Source organism: Taudactylus pleione, unplaced genomic scaffold, assembly GCF_031769625.1.
Source record: "Taudactylus pleione unplaced genomic scaffold, aTauple2 ptg000906l, whole genome shotgun sequence".
In the NCBI taxonomy this organism is placed as follows: Eukaryota; Metazoa; Chordata; class Amphibia; order Anura; family Myobatrachidae; genus Taudactylus; species Taudactylus pleione.
Genome location: NW_028285307.1, coordinates 2,649,454 through 2,666,605, shown reverse-complemented (window position 1 = coordinate 2,666,605; position 17,152 = coordinate 2,649,454). Strand labels below are relative to the sequence as shown.

At 44.8% G+C, this 17,152-nt stretch overlaps 1 protein-coding gene across 4 annotated transcripts in view; it reads left to right on the top strand.

Annotated features, from left to right (window-relative positions):
- Positions 1-17,152, top strand: part of ARHGAP33 (Rho GTPase activating protein 33) — a 122,292-nt gene that overhangs the window by 45,987 nt on the left and 59,153 nt on the right. Inside the window, exon 1 of one of the 4 annotated variants that reach the window (XM_088459375.1) lies at positions 8,959-9,300. The exons of the other annotated variants lie outside the window; for them this stretch is intronic. Within the exon in view, the coding sequence (XP_088315501.1) occupies positions 9,295-9,300 (6 nt within the window). The 5' untranslated portion in view covers positions 8,959-9,294. Of the gene's footprint in view, positions 1-8,958; positions 9,301-17,152 lie in introns of those variants that run through there. 4 annotated transcript variants of the gene reach the window in all.

Sequence of the window (17,152 nt, the reverse complement as noted above, 5' to 3'; positions counted from 1 at the left end):
ATAACACTGCCCTGCACATTGTACTAGTGTCCTGTGTTATTACACACTGATACATTATAACATTGCCCTGCACATTGTAGTAGTGTCCTGTGTTATTAAACACACTGATACATTATAATACTGCCCTGCACACTGTTGTAGTGTCCTGTGTTATTACACACACTGATACATTATAACACTGCCCTGCACATTGTTGTAGTGTGCTGTGTTATTACACACTGATAAATTATAGCAATGCCCTGCACATTGTAGTAGTGTCCTGTGGTATTACACACTGATACATTGTAACATTGCCCTGCACATTGTAGTAGTGTCCTGTGTTATTACACACTGATACATTATAACACTGCCCTGCACATTGTATTAGTGTCCTGTGTTATTACACACACTGATACATTATAACACTGCCCTGCACATTGTAGTAGTGTCCTATGTTATTACTACACACACTGATACATTATAACTCCTCTGCATGTATAATATAACACTACCCTGCTCATTGTAGTAGTGTCCTGTGTTATTATTATACACACTGATACATTATAACTCCTCTACATGTATAATATAACACTGCCCTGCACATTGTAGTAGTGTCCTGTGTTATTATTACACACACTGATACATTATAACTCCTCTGCATGTATAATATAACACTGCCCTGCACATTGTAGTAGTGTCCTGTGTTATTATTACACACACTGATACATTATAACTCCTCTACATGTATAATATAACACTGCCCTGCACATTGTAGTAGTGTCCTGTGTTATTATTACACACACTGATACATTATAACTCCTCTACATGTATAATATAACACTGCCCTGCACATTGTAGTAGTGTCCTGTGTTATTACACACACTGATACATTATAACTCCTCTGCATGTATAATATAACACTGCCCTGCACATTGTAGTAGTGTCCTGTGTTATTGCACACACTGATACATTATAACACTGCCCTGCACATTGTAGTAGTGTCCTGTGTTATTAAACACACTGATAATTATAACACTGCCCTGCACATTGTAATAGTGCCCTCTGTTTTACACAATGATACATTAGAAACACTGCCCTGCACATTGTAGTAGTGTCCTGTGTTATTACACACACTGATACATTATTACACTGCCCTGCACATTGTAGTCGTGTCCTGTGTTATTACACACACTGATACATTATAACACTGCCCTGCACATTGTAGTAGTGTCCTCTGTTTTACACAATGATACATTATAACACTGCCCTGCACATTGTAGTAGTGTCCTGTGTTATTACACACTGATACATTATAACACTGCACTGCACATTGTAGTAGTGTCCTGTGTTATTACACACTGATACATTATAACACTGCCCTGCACATTGTAGTCGTGTCCTGTGTTCTTGCACACACTGATACATTATAACACTGCCCTTCACATTGTAGTAGTGTCCTGTGTTATTAAACACACTGATACATTATAACACTGCCCTGCACATTGTAGTAGTGTCCTGTGTTATTACACACACTGATACATTATAACACTGCCCTGATCATTGTTGTAGTGTCCTGTGTTATTACACACACTGATACATTATAATACTGCCCTGCACACTGTTGTAGTGTCCTGTGTTATTAAACACACTGATACATTATAACACTGCCCTGCACATTGTAGTAGTGTCCTGTGTTATTAAACACACTGATACATTATAACACTGCCCTGCACATTGTACTAGTGTACTGTGTTATTACACACACTGATACATTATAACACTGCCCTGTACATTGTAGTCATGTCCTGTGTTATTACACACTGATACATTATAATACTGCCCTGCACACTGTTGTAGTGTCCTGTGTTATTAAACACACTGATACATTATAATACTGCCCTGCACACTGTTGTAGTGTCCTGTGTTATTACACACACTGATACATTATAACACTGCCCTGCACATTGTTGTAGTGTGCTGTGTTATTGCACACTGATACATTATAACATTGCCCTGCACATTGTAGTAGTGTCCTGTGTTATTACACACTGATACATTATAACACTGCCCTGCACATTGTATTAGTGTCCTGTGTTATTACACACACTGATACATTATAACTCCTCTACATGTATAATATAACACTGCCCTGCACATTGTAGTAGTGTCCTGAGTTATTACACAAACTGATACATTATAACTCCTCTGCATGTATAATATAACTCTGCCCTGCACATTGTAGTAGTGTCCTGTGTTATTATTACACACACTGATACATTATAACTCCTCTACATGTATAATATAACACTGCCCTGCACATTGTAGTAGTGTCCTGTGTTATTACACACACTGATACATTATAACACTGCCCTGCACATTGTAGTAGTGTCCTCTGTTTTACACAATGATACATTATAACACTGCCCTGCACATTGTAGTAGTGTCCTGTGTTATTACACACTGATACATTATAACACTGCACTGCACATTGTAGTAGTGTCCTGTGTTATTACACACTGATACATTATAACACTGCCCTGCACATTGTAGTCGTGTCCTGTGTTCTTGCACACACTGATACATTATAACACTGCCCTGCACATTGTAGTAGTGTCCTGTGTTATTAAACACACTGATACATTATAACACTGCCCTGCACATTGTAGTAGTGTCCTGTGTTATTACACACACTGATACATTATAACACTGCCCTGATCATTGTAGTAGTGTCCTGTGTTATTACACACACTGATACATTATAACACTGCCCTGATCATTGTTGTAGTGTCCTGTGTTATTACACACACTGATACATTATAATACTGCCCTGCACACTGTTGTAGTGTCCTGTGTTATTACACACACTGATACATTATAACACTGCCCTGCACATTGTAGTAGTGTCCTGTGTTATTAAACACACTGATACATTATAACACTGCCCTGCACATTGTACTAGTGTCCTGTGTTATTACACACACTGATACATTATAACACTGCCCTGTACATTGTAGTCGTGTCCTGTGTTATTACACACTGATACATTATAATACTGCCCTGCACACTGTTGTAGTGTCCTGTGTTATTAAACACACTGATACATTATAACACTGCCCTGCACATTGTACTAGTGTCCTGTGTTATTACACACACTGATACATTATAACACTGCCCTGTACATTGTAGTCATGTCCTGTGTTATTACACACTGATACTTTATAATACTGCCCTGCACACTGTTGTAGTGTCCTGTGTTATTAAACACACTGATACATTATAATGCTGCCCTGCACACTGTTGTAGTGTCCTGTGTTATTACACACACTGATACATTATAACACTGCCCTGCACATTGTTGTAGTGTGCTGTGTTATTACACACTGATACATTTTAACAATGACCTGCACATTGTAGTAGTGTTCTGTGTTATTGCACACTGATACATTATAACATTGCCCTGCACATTGTAGTAGTGTCCTGTGTTATTACACACTGATACATTATAACACTGCCCTGCACATTGTATTAGTGTCCTGTGTTATTACACACACTGATACATTATAACTCCTCTACATGTATAATATAACACTGCCCTGCACATTGTAGTAGTGTCCTGTGTTATTACACACTGATACATTATAACTCCTCTGCATGTATAATATAACACTGCCCTGCACATTGTAGTAGTGTCCGGTGTTATTACACACACTCATACAATATAACTCCTCTGCATGTATAATATAACACTGCCCTGCACATTGTAGTAGTGTCCTGTGTTATTACACACTGATACATTATAACTCCTCTGCATGTATAATATAACACTGCCCTGCACATTGTAGTAGTGTCCTGTGTTATTATTACACACACTCATACATTATAACTCCTCTGCATGTATAATAGAACACTGTCCTGCACATTGTAGTAGTGTCCTGTGTTATTACACACTGATACATTATAACACTGCCCTGCACATTGTCGTAGTGTCCTGTGTTATTACACACACTGATACATTATAACTCATCTACATGTATAATATAGCACTCCCCTGCACATTGTAGTAGTGTCCTGTGTTATTACACACACTGATACATTATAACTCCTCTGCATGTCTAATATAACACTGTCCTGCACATTGTAGTAGTGTCCTGTGTTATTACTACACACACTGATACATTATAACTCCTCTGCATGTATAATATAACACTGCCCTGCACATTGTAGTAGTGTCCTGTGTTATTACACACACTGATATATTATAACACTGCCATGCACATTATAGTAGTGTCCTGTGTTATTACACACTGATACATTATAACACTGCCCTGCACATTGTAGTAGTGTCCTGTGTTATTATTACACACTGATACATTATAACTCCTCTGCATGTATAATATAACACTGCCCTGCACATTGTAGTAGTGTCCTGTGTTATTACACACACTGATACATTATAACTCCTCTGCATGTATAATATAACACTGCCCTGCACATTGTAGTAGTGTCTTGTGTTATTACACACTGATACATTATAACTCCTCTGCATGTATAATATAACACTGCCCTGCACATTGTAGTAGTGTCCTGTGTTATTACACACTGATACATTATAACTCCTCTGCATGTATAATATAACACTGCCCTGCACATTGTAGTAGTGTCCTGTGTTATTACACACTGATACATTATAACTCCTCTGCATGTATAATATAACACTGCCCTGCACATTGTAGTAGTGTCCTGTGTTATTACACACTGATACATTATAACTCCTCTGCATGTATAATATAACACTGCCCTGCACATTGTAGTAGTGTCCTGTGTTATTACACACTGATACATTATAACTCCTCTGCATGTATAATATAACACTGCCCTGCACATTGTAGTAGTGTCCTGTGTTATTACACACTGATACATTATAACTCCTCTGCATGTATAATATAACACTGCCCTGCACATTGTAGTAGTGTCCTGTGTTATTACACACTGATACATTATAACTCCTCTGCATGTATAATATAACACTGCCCTGCACATTATAGTAGTGTCCTGTGTTATTACACACTGATACATTATAACACTGCCCTGCACATTGTAGTAGTGTCCTGTGTTATTACACACTGATACATTATAGCTCCTCTGCATGTATAATATAACACTGCCCTGCACATTGTAGTAGTGTCCTGTGTTATTACACACTGATACATTATAGCTCCTCTGCATATATAATATAACACTGCCCTGCACATTGTAGTAGTGTCCTGTGTTATTACACACTGATACATTATAGCTCCTCTGCATGTATAATATAACACTGCCCTGCACACTGTTGTAGTGTCCTGTGTTATTACACACTGATACATTATAGCTCCTCTGCATGTATAATATAACACTGCCCTGCACATTGTAGTAGTGTCCTGTGTTATTACACACTGATACATTATAGCTCCTCTGCATGTATAATATAACACTGCCCTGCACATTGTAGTAGTGTCCTGTGTTATTACACACACTGATACATTATAACTCCTCTGCATGTATAATATAACACTGCCCTGCACATTGTAGTAGTGTCCTGTGTTATTACACACACTGATACATTATAGCTCCTCTGCATGTATAATATAACACTGCCCTGCACATTGTAGTAGTGTCCTGTGTTATTACACACTGATACATTATAACTCCTCTGCATGTATAATATAACACTGCCCTGCACATTATAGTAGTGTCCTGTGTTATTACACACTGATACATTATAACACTGCCCTGCACATTGTAGTAGTGTCCTGTGTTATTACACACTGATACATTATAGCTCCTCTGCATGTATAATATAACACTGCCCTGCACATTGTAGTAGTGTCCTGTGTTATTACACACTGATACATTATAGCTCCTCTGCATGTATAATATAACACTGCCCTGCACACTGTTGTAGTGTCCTGTGTTATTACACACTGATACATTATAGCTCCTCTGCATGTATAATATAACACTGCCCTGCACATTGTAGTAGTGTCCTGTGTTATTACACACTGATACATTATAGCTCCTCTGCATGTATAATATAACACTGCCCTGCACACTGTAGTAGTGTCCTGTGTTATTACACACTGATACATTATAACTCCTCTGCATGTATAATATAACACTGCCCTGCACATTATAGTAGTGTCCTGTGTTATTACACACTGATACATTATAACACTGCCCTGCACATTGTAGTAGTGTCCTGTGTTATTACACACTGATACATTATAGCTCCTCTGCATGTATAATATAACACTGCCCTGCACACTGTAGTAGTGTCCTGTGTTATTACACACTGATACATTATAACTCCTCTGCATGTATAATATAACACTGCCCTGCACATTATAGTAGTGTCCTGTGTTATTACACACTGATACATTATAACACTGCTCTGCACATTGTAGTAGTGTCCTGTGTTATTACACACACTGATACATTATAACTCCTCTGCATGTATAATATAACACTGCCCTGCACATTGTAGTAGTGTCCTGTGTTATTACACACTGATACATTATAACTCCTCTGCATGTATAATATAACACTGCCCTGCACATTGTAGTAGTGTCCTGTGTTATTACACACTGATACATTATAACTCCTCTGCATGTATAATATAACACTGCCCTGCACATTGTAGTAGTGTCCTGTGTTATTACACACTGATACATTATAACTCCTCTGCATGTATAATATAACACTGCCCTGCACATTGTAGTAGTGTCCTGTGTTATTACACACTGATACATTATAACTCCTCTGCATGTATAATATAACACTGCCCTGCACATTGTAGTAGTGTCCTGTGTTATTACACACTGATACATTATAACTCCTCTGCATGTATAATATAACACTGCCCTGCACATTATAGTAGTGTCCTGTGTTATTACACACTGATACATTATAACACTGCCCTGCACATTGTAGTAGTGTCCTGTGTTATTACACACTGATACATTATAGCTCCTCTGCATGTATAATATAACACTGCCCTGCACATTGTAGTAGTGTCCTGTGTTATTACACACTGATACATTATAGCTCCTCTGCATATATAATATAACACTGCCCTGCACATTGTAGTAGTGTCCTGTGTTATTACACACTGATACATTATAGCTCCTCTGCATGTATAATATAACACTGCCCTGCACATTGTAGTAGTGTCCTGTGTTATTACACACTGATACATTATAGCTCCTCTGCATGTATAATATAACACTGCCCTGCACATTGTAGTAGTGTCCTGTGTTATTACACACACTGATACATTATAACTCCTCTGCATGTATAATATAACACTGCCCTGCACATTGTAGTAGTGTCCTGTGTTATTACACACACTGATACATTATAGCTCCTCTGCATGTATAATATAACACTGCCCTGCACATTGTAGTAGTGTCCTGTGTTATTACACACTGATACATTATAACTCCTCTGCATGTATAATATAACACTGCCCTGCACATTATAGTAGTGTCCTGTGTTATTACACACTGATACATTATAACACTGCCCTGCACATTGTAGTAGTGTCCTGTGTTATTACACACTGATACATTATAGCTCCTCTGCATGTATAATATAACACTGCCCTGCACATTGTAGTAGTGTCCTGTGTTATTACACACTGATACATTATAGCTCCTCTGCATGTATAATATAACACTGCCCTGCACACTGTTGTAGTGTCCTGTGTTATTACACACTGATACATTATAGCTCCTCTGCATGTATAATATAACACTGCCCTGCACATTGTAGTAGTGTCCTGTGTTATTACACACTGATACATTATAGCTCCTCTGCATGTATAATATAACACTGCCCTGCACACTGTAGTAGTGTCCTGTGTTATTACACACTGATACATTATAACTCCTCTGCATGTATAATATAACACTGCCCTGCACATTATAGTAGTGTCCTGTGTTATTACACACTGATACATTATAACACTGCCCTGCACATTGTAGTAGTGTCCTGTGTTATTACACACTGATACATTATAACTCCTCTGCATGTATAATATAACACTGCCCTGCACATTATAGTAGTGTCCTGTGTTATTACACACTGATACATTATAACTCCTCTGCATGTATAATATAACACTGCCCTGCACATTATAGTAGTGTCCTGTGTTATTACACACTGATACATTATAACACTGCTCTGCACATTGTAGTAGTGTCCTGTGTTATTACACACTGATACATTATAACTCCTCTGCATGTATAATATAACACTGCCCTGCACATTATAGTAGTGTCCTGTGTTATTACACACTGATACATTATAACTCCTCTGCATGTATAATATAACACTGCCCTGCACATTATAGTAGTGTCCTGTGTTATTACACACTGATACATTATAACACTGCTCTGCACATTGTAGTAGTGTCCTGTGTTATTACACACACTGATACATTATAACTCCTCTGCATGTATAATATAACACTGCCCTGTAAGATGTGTCAGTAAATATTAGCTGATGATTGCTGCCAGTGCGTAGCGGTAATTAGTGCATGTGGTCCGGCTGCCTCCTGCACACACAGATAAAACAAAAGCTGTTGGGTTATTAATGATTTCCATGACAAATAGCTAAACATGGCTGAGAGCTGTGGTGCAGGGCTCCTGTATGAGGGGTCAGTGTTCCACCTTGTCTGTGTACATAGGAATAGCCTGAGCCTGGCTCTCCCCCATTGGCCAGCCTCCATCTCCCATTCTGCCATTGTCTCTGCACCTGAATGGATTATCCCATCCTGCAGGATGGGGGAGGGCGAGCGAGGATTGTGATGGTATGTGTGTGAGGAAGGCAGGAGGGTGGCCCATGGCTGAGTATGGACAGAGGCATCCTATGAGGAGAGGGGGTGGTCAGAGGTAGGGGGGATCTCACACATCTTTTGTCAGGGACATGGATGGATCTTCCTCCTAAACCCCCCTGTAGCATGCACATCCAGCTAGCCACAGTCTGAATTGGGACAATGTAATGAGAGAGAGAGAGACTGTCAGGGAGAGAGAGAGAGAGACATACTGAGAGCGCCTGGTATTCATGGATAGATGCCACGGGCAGTGCCCATAGACAGAGCCCCTAACATCAGGCAGAAGGTGGCAGGGGCAGAGTGACGGACCTGGCAGACGCACAGACCCCTGGGTACGTTGGTGGATTCGGGAATTACATGGTGTGTCCCTGCACCCCGAGAGCAGCCATGGAGTGTGGCGGGGGCTGAATGCTAGCTCCTATCTACCCCTCTCAGGCAGCAGGATGGTGGTGAGTACCAGGGGGCATACCATGGGGTAGGGGGAAGGTGGTGCCGTGGCATCCGGAGGGAGTGACCAGCAGGTGCCTTTGTTGTGGGTGGCAGTGATGCTGGGCTCAGCTAATCCGCACAGGGTGCACGGTGAGAGACTGGCATGCTGGTGATAGTCCTTGTTCTGTATTACATGTAATTCTCATAGACTCTGGGGGGTCTGTGTGCTGGGTTTTATTGTGGTCAGGGTTACTGTAACCGGTCCTAGAAATTAGGGGGGTGCCGGCGATGTATTGTAGGGAGAACCCCACTGCCAGGGTGAATTAACGATGGATCACTTTTGGTGTCAAGTTTACTTAAGCAATGCTCTGCAGGTCCACGCAGGGCTTACTGGAGAGATGCTCTGCAGAACACTGTCAACAGAGTGGCCTGTGGGGAGGATTCACTGCGGTTCCCTCATTAGGGCGGTCGGTGGCGGAGACGCCAGGAGCTCATATGGGTGAAGCCCGATGATTACTGACAGCAGCGTATTTGCTGGAGCGATGCTCTGCAGATGACTGAGTGTGTGGCGGCTTCCTGGCTTTGGATGTATGATGGGCGATGCTCTGCGGATCGGTGGCTGGGGAGAGGTTTATAGCGTTGAGTCTTCTGTAGTCCACAGAATGGGTTAATGCCGGTGCCTGACACTAAAAGGTTATTAATGAGATAAAACAAGAAGTGGGTCAGAGAGTTATCCTGTTAGAGTGTGAGCTCTTGTGACGGGGAATCTCTTTTGCAGTTTTGGAGTATTCTTGTTATGACATTAGATCGCTAGCTCTTTGGGGCAGGGGCCTGTTTCTGTACGTGTTGCATGAAACTGCAAATACGGGGCCTTATTCAGCGTAGGGAGTAAATCCAGGTAGTAGGTGCAAATTGGACCCATTGGCGAAGCCAAGTCGTGCTGTGGGGTGGCGGGGTGTGTGCGGCCCTGACTAGTGGTGTGAGGAGGCCTCCGAGCAGCCTCTAACCTGTTGTGTTAAAATAGAACTGCCCAGTGTTTTGCGCCACATACAAGAGCGTGCCATGTTTTCTCTGCATGTAAATTGCGCTTGCCCCCCCCCCCCTTGCATCGCAGCATGGTTTGTCCAGGTGCAAATTTGCGCTCTGTCGCCAGTATTGTTCCTATGGCCCATTGTACGTAGTCTCCTGTTATATAAGCGCTATCGGGTACACTTATGTCTTTGTGTGCTCCTTTTTGTAAAGTGCTTTCCTGCATACACACCATTCCCATATATCATGGCTCCCCCCTATGGAAGATTATCTGTGCTGATCGCAAACGAGGTCCAGGAACCAGCCTTAGTGATTAGTATTGTAGAGAGACAGCGGCTTCTGTGAGAGAGAGCGCAGTTAGCATTACCGAGACAGCCTGACAGTGGGATCACTGTGTCCCTTATCCCGTTAACATAACAAAAGCTGGAACTCTCCCTCCTCCCCTCTCCTTCCCAGCACCTCGGCCTGCTCTGAATTCTCGCCCTGAGTCTCATGGCCGAGGGGTGGTGGTTCAGGTTCCTATGGTAACCAGTGTTCCCGCGCAAAGCTTGCGGGGTGACAATTGTGACGGGGATGTCACTGGGGGGACTGTCCCTTTTGTGATAGGCACACAGCCAGCTGTTGGTATAACTGATTCTGGGGCCTTGTTTACTAAGCCGCCTTATTATAGAGCTACCAGTCACTGCACGGAGCGACATGACGCGTGACTGAGAATTCTGAGCGCATATGTCCTAGATGCCTTCAGGACGTCCTTTGTACACAAAGGAAACTGGAGTTTATGTATGTCTTTCTGTCCTCTGCCATTATTGGAATATTGTACGTCCAGATGATGAATACAGCGTATCTGGTTGTGGAGCTTCTCTTGCTGAATACAGCGTGAGTTCTACTGTGACTGAGAGATGCTTTTGTTCAAAAGTTACTGCTTGGGAAACTCAAACGTATTGGTCTACTGTGTTATAAATCATTTTGGCCACCGTGGGGCAGTATTCCATTGGAACCTATGGATGAAATGATAGTTTGTTTTGATTGACCAGACAGCAGAATGGCAGCTCCCAACCATGGTTTTTTTTTTTAAAAATAACATAAAATAAAAATTGCTGTACTTGCATGGTCAAGAAAAGAGTTTCTCATTTGGTAGGGCATGCTGGGATTTGTAGTTTCACAACATCTAGAGAAGCGGGCAGGATGGGGAAGATTATGCGGGGAGTTTGCAGATCCGTACGGAGGGGTGGGGCTAAGATGATGCGAATCGTGGCGGGAGAGTCCGACCCCGCCCCCCCCGAAGCTGTCAGCTGCATTTCCTCTCCAGGCTTCTCCCGGAGAGTAGTTAATTCAAGTCGGCGAGGACGTCTCCTGTACATAATAACCCTATTGTCAGACATGGGAAATTGGGACAGAATTAGCCCTGTCCCCAATCTGACCAAACCATAGTTGCCAGATCTCCCCGAATTCTGGGCAGGGGTCCTGAGGACACAATTCATGTGATATTGCAGTTACTGGAATGTGGTAACAATGACCCAAATCACAGCGTCACTTACCAGCTCCTCCCACCTGATCCCGTCTCAGCGGATCTCATGGATGCCTCCTAGCAAAAGTTTGCAGGTGTGGATGAAATCCGGCCCTGACCCGCCAAGAAGCTTCCGCTGTTGGGTAAAACTCCGCCCTTTCGAGACCCTCATATTGGGCCAAAAACTGAACAGTATATTGCGGTCGGCGGATTGGTAGTTTCCATGCAGAGACACCTGCGTCAGGGGGTCAGGGTCCCGGGATTTCATTGCCTCTTGTATTTGTTGCTTTCATAATGAAACTATAATGTCACTTCCCAACATTGCCGACGCAAGACTCCAGAGAGGTCAGTATACTAATTATATGGGAGCAGGGTGTGCGGTGTGTGGGCCCCCCTGCACCCAGGGGCCCGTGTGTACCGCACACCCTGCACGCATTAGAGATACACCCCTGTATACAGGGATACAAATGAATATGCCGCCGGCAATTATATGGCGACGTCCTCAGCAGTGTCCCTCGCTCTATTGCTGCCAGCGACAAGCTGTTACGTAATGGCCATGTGTGACGTCCTCCCGGCTGTTGCTGGGTCCCCATTGGTCGGCGGGAAGCTGCTGTTTGTTAAATATAAGACAGAGAACAGAACCCCTTTTGCGAGTGCTTAAGCGGTTGCGGGCCTGATTCTGAGTCGCAGGTAGCAGCGCCTATTGGCGGTCGCCCATGTGCGAGTCTATGCACACGTCGTTACAAACTCCGCACCTTGTGACCTAATGTTCAAGAACTGAGACGCTCACTTTTAGCGCCCGTGTACGCTGTAATGCCCATTGGCGCGTCCTTACACGCCACCATCGGTCGCACCTTAGAAACTTGAACAAGTCCTATGGCAGGTTCAGTGTCTCCGTCTGACCGTGGCCTCCTGGGTCTGCGGCTGTGAGTCTGGGAACGCAGTCAATTTGCACTAACACGCCGGCGACGCTCCCATAACGCACCCATTTCTGCGTGCACTACTAGCCACCGCCCATGAAAGCCCTGAACTTTTCCCCCAAATCTCTGATACCGTCTGACCTGATTGCAACATCTCCTTTGTGCTTACACTGGGCCTGATTCAGACCCGGTCGCAAGCGATGAGCTCTCGCAACCGGGTCGATGTTTGCCCACTGGGCATGCGCACGATGGAGCCGGCTCCGTCGTGGGCATGCGCGAGACCTGGCTAGCGACGGGTGCTCCGTCGCTCCGGATCTCACACCAAAGGGGGCGAGCTGTCGACGGTGAGTGACAGCTCGCCCCGTTTGGTAGGCGTGGCCAGGGGGGTGGCTTCACAAACGGAGGCGTTCCCAAGCGAACGCCTGCCATTTGTGGGCGGCCCCACTGACATCACCTGTGATGTCAGTGGGAGAGCTTCCAGCTCTATTAGAGCCAGAAGCTCTCTGGGGCTTGCGGCCACGAGACCATACCACAAGGGTCTCTTCACAAGCCCGATGCTCGCGATGGTCTTGACCATCGTGACCATCATACTGGACGCTCGCTATAGCTGTGGGTGGTTACCCACAACTATGCGAGCGGCCAGGAGGCCGCTCCACTGTGTGTAACGCATGCGCCGTAAGGGTTTTTTTTTTTGTTTGTTTTTTTTTAGAATTTTTCACGTGTATGTAGTCTCAAGAACACTGCGCGACCAGCGGCAGCGAGTGTGACTCACAACCAGGCCATTTGTCGCTTTATTAAATGACTCTCTTAAAATAAAAATTTTTTTTTGTTACATTCACGTAGAATAGGGGTGGGCATTAAGCGCCCCCCCCCCAGATGTTGTGAAACTACATGTCCCAGCATGCCCTACCACAGGTTTGTTATTTGGCCATGCTAAAAATGTTGCAATGCATGCTGGGATTTGTAGTTCAACATCAGCTGGAGGGCTATTTATTGCCCACCCCTAAAGTAGAGGGTGATTTGCTCCCCAGTCACTCTGTAATGGGGCCCGTACAGCAGCAATTTAATTGGGGCAATTCTGCGTTTTATAGATAAATTACGATATTTTTACACAATTATGAGGCTCAACCATTGTCGACTCCCACCAAAAAGCAATCGGAATCGGGGAATCAGCTTGTCCGACATGTTGGATGTCGCTGACCAATCGGGCCTGTAGATTGGTTCCATAAACTAGCAATCGGCTGTTTTCGCAGACCGTTACTAATAAAATGATGATGAGCCTTTTCACAATTGGCCGATCCGTTCTTTGGTGCTAATGGTCTGTGAACCGCTGGTACATATCGGCAATGTATGGGCGCATATTGGTGGGGACGGAGAATCGTTTAATTTTGTTTTTGTGATTGCTGATGCATGGGCCCCATAATGGCTTGTATAATGAAATATTGCCAAAAACAAACTGTGGTACTCATTATAATATTTGTATATTGAATCCGCAGGGGCGTAATTAAGAGAGGAGGGGGCCCATGTTCACTCACCGTCCGGGGCCCCCTCCTCTCTCCCCAGCTGCCGTCAGCGAACTGACAGCAGCGGTAGACTTTGGGCACTAGAGTGTGCCCGGAGTCTACTGCCCATGCACAGGTCACCGGGAAAATGTCGCTGCAGCCATTTTCCTGGTGATTTCCTACTGCGCATGTGCAAAACGCCAGGAAAAATGGCCGCGACGGCCATTTTCCAGGCATTCTCTATAGCGCTGCTCTGTGGGACATCTGAGAGGTAAGTATAAAAAAAATAAGTATGGGTGCAGGGTGTGCGCTGCGGGCCCCCCTGGGACCCAGGAGCCCGTGTGCACCGCACACCCTGCACCCATTATAAATACGCCCCTGTGAATCCGACATTCACCAGATCGTCCCCCTCCACCCTATCACAGCCTCTACATCTTTCAGCCCTCTCCCAGCCTCAACCTTTTCCTGTTCCCTGCGGTTGGCAGCCGCGGTCAGGGAAGTGTGCATGGGGGTGCGCAGCCACTCCCACTGCGCATGTCAGGCATCCATATTTGTATAGATTTACAGACACTAATTCCAATGTGGCCCTCTATCACTGTCGTGCCAATATTCAGCCCATCAAAGGAGGTTACTGGGTACCCAGAGACCCCCCCCTGTGTGTGCCACTGCCTGTAGCACTCAATAAAGAGGTTTTGTCCTCCATTTAGTATTTAACAAACAGCAGTACGCTTAGCTTGCCGCTCTATAGATGGCCTTAGCAGTATGGTCCCCATCAGGACCCAGCAAAAGCCTTTCCACCAGGTGGAAGCAGTGCCATAACAGAGCCATGTGCCGGTCCCTCCCCCTGAGAGCATGATATCGTTCTGAGGGCAAGGCTGCCAGCTCCGCGTGTCTGTACAGGCTGCAGGGTGCATGTCTGGAGCTGGCACTGCAGCAATGATACTGGCTACAGGATGCCATTCTAGGCAGACTACTAGCCAAATGCAGGGGCTGTGGGGGAGCAACAGTGCCGTCCTCAGGGCCCTGTGCCCTGGACATCGGCACTGCTCGCACACCCCTAGCTATGGCCCTGGGTGGAAGTGCAGTGCGCATGTCCAGTACACAGCAACCAGACGCTGGCAGCAACAGAACAAATGTTCCACCGAGGAGAATGTCGCTGGACCCAGTGGCGAATCTATAATGGGTGCAGTGCGTGCGGGGCACACGGACCCCCGGGTCCACCCTGCACCCATATAATTTTAAACTTACCTGACCATGGTCCCGCGGCGGGTGTCAGCGCTGCTCAGAAGACCGGAAAATGGCCACCGCGGCCATTTTCCCGGCGTTCTGCGCACGTGCAGTAAACTCTGGGCACACCCTAGTGCCCGGAGTCTACTAATGCTCCGGTGGCTGGCCAGCCGGCCACCGGGAAGAGAGGAGGGGGCCCCGCATGGGGAGTGCACACGAGCCCCCTCCTCTCTTAAGACGCCCCTGGCTGGACCTCACCGGAATGGTAACTTATGTTATATACTAGCAGCATGTTTGTTACCATCACTGTAATAAGCATTGTTGATGAAGGAAGCCCTTAGGTGGGTATTCAATTAGGTGAGAGTTTGCAAAAGGCGAGAAACTCGCACACATCGCACTATAATTCGCACACTTCACCTGCATGCGCGCACTCGAGATACGCAAAATTCAATTAGAAATGCAAATTTGCACTACTCACAGAGAAAAAAAGCATGAAAAAGTGGGACGACCTTCCTGGACCCCATTAAAGTGAAAACTCCGTTAGCAGAACCATGTAGAACAGGGGTCTTCAACCTTGGCCCTCCAGCTGCTGTGGAACTACACATCCCATCATGCACTGCCATAGTTTTAGCATGCTGTTGTATCAAAAAGGTGGCAGTGCATGCTGGGATGTGTAGTTCCACAGCAGCTGGAGGGCCAAGGTTGAAGACCCCTGATGTAGAAGAATGTTAGTGGCCATAAGGAGAGCACTGGAGGCTTTTAAATGGTGTGAAATGGCTGATTTGTGCATTTAAAAAAAAAAGTAAAATAAGTGTAAAAAGCTGTAGAATTTCGTTTAATTACAAAGAAATTAAACAGAAAATACAAAAAAAAGTAGGAAAAAAAAAAGATGCTTTTGGGGTAATTTGAGGCAACTTTACAAAATGTAAAAAATGATGATAGAAAGTAAATCGCCCCTAATTGAAATCCCCCCTTTGTCACAACACTTCCCAGGTTGCTCAACAATGTCTCAGGCCATAAAGCAGACGGTATCCAGCTCAGGTCTTGTATCTTATACCTTTCTTACACCAACCCGAAAATCAACCCAGGATTTTTGTCAGCGTAAACTGATCCAACCCGGGTAACTTGGAGGGTTGGCCATGGCCGGGTAACTTGGAGGGGTGTTCCCGTGTCACCCTGCAGTGTAAACTGTGCGATCCGGGTCACGATGACCCGGATCATGCCGCATGCTGCCCGATTGGCCAGGTTCAGTGGCGCTTGGAGATTACATCATCTCCAAGCGTCCACTGCAACACCGGAAGTGCCAGGTCGCGTTCCAAATCCCGGGTCAGACCCGGGACTTTGGTGTAAAAGGAGTATTAGAGAGTCCATCAAACTTGTATTTAGTGCAGACTGTATGTGACCATTAGGTAACCCCCCTCTGCTGCCCCATCGATAAATGCCTCTGCCATTGGTTAGATCATTCTGCCTCTCCAGCGTTCCCAATCTCCACAGGGCCAGACCTGCGTAACTGGCACAGAAGCTGCTGTGATTGGTTGGACAGTGGCTGTGTGAGAGCGGATCAGGGACGGAGTTGGACAGATAGGAGGGGGAGACTTTTTATGCCCAGATTCTGCCTTTGGTAGTTATGGGTTAGTAGAATGGATAACTTGAGACCGTTCGGCACAGTAGAAACCATCCAGTGAAT